Source organism: Lasioglossum baleicum, unplaced genomic scaffold, assembly GCF_051020765.1.
Source record: "Lasioglossum baleicum unplaced genomic scaffold, iyLasBale1 scaffold1200, whole genome shotgun sequence".
NCBI lineage: Eukaryota > Metazoa > Arthropoda > Insecta > Hymenoptera > Halictidae > Lasioglossum > Lasioglossum baleicum.
This window is the reverse complement of record NW_027470259.1, coordinates 15,841-20,302: the sequence shown is the minus strand read 5'-3', so window position 1 is coordinate 20,302 and position 4,462 is coordinate 15,841. Positions and strand designations below refer to the sequence as shown.

Genomic DNA, 4,462 nt, shown 5'->3' with positions numbered 1-4,462 from the left:
AAATCGACTTGCCAACATTTGATGGCAAACTCGAACACTGGCTGACCTTCAAGGCACAGTTTGCAGCCCTCATCGGTAACCACCCCACGTTATCGGCAACACAGAAGCTGCACTACCTGCGCTCTGCATTGAGAGGTGAAGCAGAGGATGTACTCAGGTCAATAGACGTGACCGAAGGCAATTACACATTAGCCTGGGACCTCCTAAATCAAAACTACGGCTGCAACCGCTTCATCGTCTGGAGTCACGGCGAATTGCTACTCAACACGCCTGCAATAGAAAGGAACTCGGCCCTCTCGATTCGGCGCTTCGTAAACAGCGTGCGACAACATTTGAAGGCATTACAAACTTTGAAACTGCCGACCGAGCACTGGGGCGCGTTGGTAATCATCGCTCTACTACCAAGACTGGACCGCGACTCGAGGATGGAGCTGGTGAAAGGCCTGCCGTCTCCAGACACCATCCCAACTCTAGAGACCTTCTTGAGCTTCCTCCTCGATAAGGCCCGATACCATGAAGCCGGGGAATGGAGTCAGTAGCCGATCACCATGCAAAAATCCAGGCTACAACCCGCGACCACGACCAGACAAACAAGACCACCAGTGCAGACGTTCCACACGACAATGGCTGCTGCTCAATCTGTAGCGGCAGCGACCATAGAATCTATGACTGCCAACAACTCACAACAAAATCCGTTCCTGAACGAGAAAAATACATTCGGGAAAGGAAGTTGTGCAGCAATAGTCTGCGGAAAGGGCATACCGCATCGCAATGCAGATCCATCTCCTGCCGAATCTGCGATGCGCGGCATCACACACTCCTACACGTGGACAAACCATGTCCCAGCCAGAAACAGGAATGACAGCCAGCCACCGGAATCACGACGCCTCCATCAACAGCAAACGAATACAGCTCAGACGAAGTAATGGTTACCGCAAGGATAAAGATATACTCAAAGAATGGATCACACACACAGTGTCGAGCCCTCCTCGACACTGCATCCACAGCAAATTTCATCACCGCCGAACTGGCAACAAAGCTACGACTTCAAAAACGATACCGCCCAGTTCCGGTGAGAACATTAAACTTAATGCACACAACATGCGATTATTACACAAGAGCGACGATCGAATCGAATCATACAAAGCTCAGAAAAACACTTAACTTTTTCATAACAAAGTCTATATCGGCTCTCACGCTGAATCATACAATGAATCGGGCAAACGTCGTGATTCCACCAAACATCAAGCTGTCCGATCCTGATTTCCACCAGGCAGCGCCAATACAAATGCTCATCGGCGCGGGCCCAACACTATCACTTCTCAGCGTCGGGCAGATCAGACTACCGACCGCGAGCAACGACTTAGGCCTAGTGCTTCAGAAGACTCAACTAGGCTTGGTTATTGGCGGAAGCGCACCAAATAACAAAATCATTCAAAAATCAAGCCACGCAACACATAATCTCCAAATTGAAGTGGAGAAATTCTGGGAGCTCGAAGAAGTTCGTAGCAAGCCTCATCTGACGACAGAAGAACTGGCTGCGGAGAGCTTCTTCAAACACAGTACAACACGGACACCCAACGGTCGATACATGGACACCCTTCCCTTTAAGGAACCTCCTAAAACATTGGGAAACTCCCAACGAACCGCTCTGAAACGATTCCATTCGCTAGATGCGAAACTAAACAAGGACCCTGATTTAAAACAAGAATACAGCAGCATGATAAGGGAGTACCTAGAACTGGGGCATCTAACACCATCCAACGACACTGGACATGGCTTCTACCTACCACATCACGCGGTCATCACGGACAGCAGCCAGACCACGAAAATGCGTGTAGTCTTCGATGCATCGATGAGATCCAGTACCGGGAAGTCGCTCAACGACATACTGATGGTGGGCCCCACGATGCAAGATAACATCCAGGCACTGCTGTTGAGATTTCGGCTGCACTCCTACGTGATGACGGGAGACATTGAAAAAATGTACCGTCAGTTTTTAATGCGCCCAGAGGACACACGCTATCAACGAATCATCTGGCGAGATGACGAAGGTAATATACGATCATACGAGTTGACAACTATTACATTCGGTCTTTCGGCGGCTCCTTATCTAGCGACGCGCTGTATAAATCAGCTGGCCATGGACGAAGCTGAACGATATCCCGTAGCGGCGAAGGTCATGCAGACCGACTTCTACGTTGACGACCTCATCACAGGCACCCAGACCAAAGAGGAAGGAATCACCCTCAGAACAGAGCTGACTCAGATGTTGAGCAACGCGGGACTACACATCCGACAATGGGCATCGAACGACAAATCGATTTTAAAGGGCCTTCCCGAAGGAGCCATAAAGGTGAATCTCACTGACCAGGACACATTCAAGACGCTGGGTCTGAACTGGAATTCAGCCACCGACGCCATCACATACTCCGTCAATCCGCTTGATACTGGCAGCCACATTAGCAAACGATCAATGCTCGCACAGATCGCGTGAATCTACGATCCACTGCGGCTACTCGGAACAGTGATCGTGGTTGCAAAATTGCTAATGCAAACCCTATGGCAGCTAAATCTGGACTGGGATGAGTCAGTTCCGACGCATATACATACCACCTGGAAACAATATTGCAAACAACTACAACTCCTAAACAACACTGCATACCCCCGACACATCGCATTAATGGAAGCGGACAAAATCCAAATTCATGGATTCAGCGAAGCAAGCGAAAGGACATATGGCGCTTGCCTTTACATACGATCATCACAAAAGGATAAAACAACCTGCCGTATCTACGCTGCCAAGTCGAGAGTAGCACTGCTCAAGACAATCTCACTACCCCGATTAGAACTGTGCGGGGCTATGCTGCTAGCCGACCTATACCACGCAGTCATCACAGCCACAAATGTCCACGCAACGAAAACAGTATTCTGGACCGATTCAACGGTAACATTGCACTGGATCAACACAGAACCGCATTTGCTCAAAATCTTTATAGCAAACCGGGTGTCGCATATACAACGACAAACACGATCAGCCGACTGGAAACATGTGCCAACAGAACAGAATCCCGCCGATCTCCTATCAAGGGGACTATTTCCGAAATATTCCTACAGAGTCATATATGGACCAACGGACCCAGCTGGCTAGTTCAGCCAGAATCCCATTGGCCAAACCAGAGAACCAATGTCCCGACGCAGCTTCCGGAACTAAAAACACACCAGTGCCTGATAGCCGACACGCAAGCAACACAAATCTGGAACAGATTCTCCTGCTTTAACGAACTCATCAGAACAATAGCGTACTGTCTCCGATTCAAAACCCACAAACAATACCACGGTGCCCTCTGTACTGCAGAAATAACGGAGGCACACATTAGAATAATTAAACTCATGCAGCACGACCATTTTGCGTCCGAAGCCCACGACCTCCAAACTCTCGGCAGGGTGAACCCCAAGAGCAAGTTGCTGCCGCTCAGCCCGTTCCAGAACGAACAGGGAATCATACGAGTCGGAGGTCGACTAAACCGATCCAACATAACGTATGACAGGAAACACCAGATAATAATTCCAAAAACACACCATATCACCACACTCATAATACAGCAATATCATAAGAGGAATATCTACGCGGGAGTCTTGTCCACCCTGCACAGCATCCGACAGAAGAACTGGCCCCTAGATGGCAGAAACCAAACCCGTTTGACCATTCGAAGATGCGTGCGCTGCCTACGATTCAATCCGTCTGACCAAGAGTACATCATGGGGCAGTTACCAACAGCACGAGTGACGCAATCGCGCCCATTCGAGACTGTCGGGGTCGATTACTGCGGCCCCCTCATGATTAAGGAAAGAAAGTTTCGAAATCGAAAGACCGTCAAGGCATACATTGCTGTGTTCGTGTGTCCCGCAGTAAAGGCGGTTCATCTGGAGGTGGTTAGCGACCTGACCACCGATGTGTTCATCGCCACGCTGCGAAGATTCATCGCACGAAGGGGAAAGTGCCGAGAAATAACATCCGACAACGGCTCCAACTTCATCGGAGCATAAAATCAACTCAGGGAGCTCTACGCTCTCCTGAATTCATCAACACATAACAGACAAACAGCCGAGTACGCGTCACGGAGTGCATCACATGGATGATGATCCCCCCACGATCACCGAAATTCGGCGGATTGTGGGAAGCAGCTGTGAAATCAATGAAGCATCACCTCAAACGATCAGTCGGCGACACGCTATTTACTTATGAAGAAATTAACACATTAGTAATTCAAATAGAAGCCATCATGAACTCACGCCCACTCACCCCCCTGTCATCAGATCCAAACGACCTATCACCGTTAACACCAGGCCATTTCTTAACCGGACATCCTCTCACAGACTTCACCGATCGCAACCACCAGGACACTCCCATCAATAGATTGTCAAGGTGGGAACACATACAGAAGATTCGACAAAACTT

At 49.2% G+C, this 4,462-nt stretch overlaps 2 protein-coding genes across 2 annotated transcripts; both read left to right on the top strand.

Annotated features, from left to right (window-relative positions):
- Nucleotides 1-1,210: 1,210 nt before the first annotated feature.
- LOC143220562 (uncharacterized) lies at nt 1,211-2,497 on the top strand. Its single transcript, XM_076446181.1, has one exon. The coding sequence runs from the start codon at nt 1,211-1,213 to the stop codon at nt 2,495-2,497; it is 1,287 nt and encodes a 428-aa protein (XP_076302296.1).
- Nucleotides 2,498-3,393: 896 nt separating this feature from the next.
- LOC143220560 (uncharacterized) lies at nt 3,394-4,050 on the top strand. The gene has a single exon (XM_076446180.1). The coding sequence runs from the start codon at nt 3,394-3,396 to the stop codon at nt 4,048-4,050; it is 657 nt and encodes a 218-aa protein (XP_076302295.1).
- Nucleotides 4,051-4,462: the final 412 nt, after the last annotated feature.

Coding starts and splice junctions, on each gene's coding strand:
- LOC143220562 (XM_076446181.1), top strand. CDS start 1,211: ATGAATCGGGCAAACGTCGTGATTCCACCAAACATCAAGCTGTCCGAT.
- LOC143220560 (XM_076446180.1), top strand. CDS start 3,394: ATGCAGCACGACCATTTTGCGTCCGAAGCCCACGACCTCCAAACTCTC.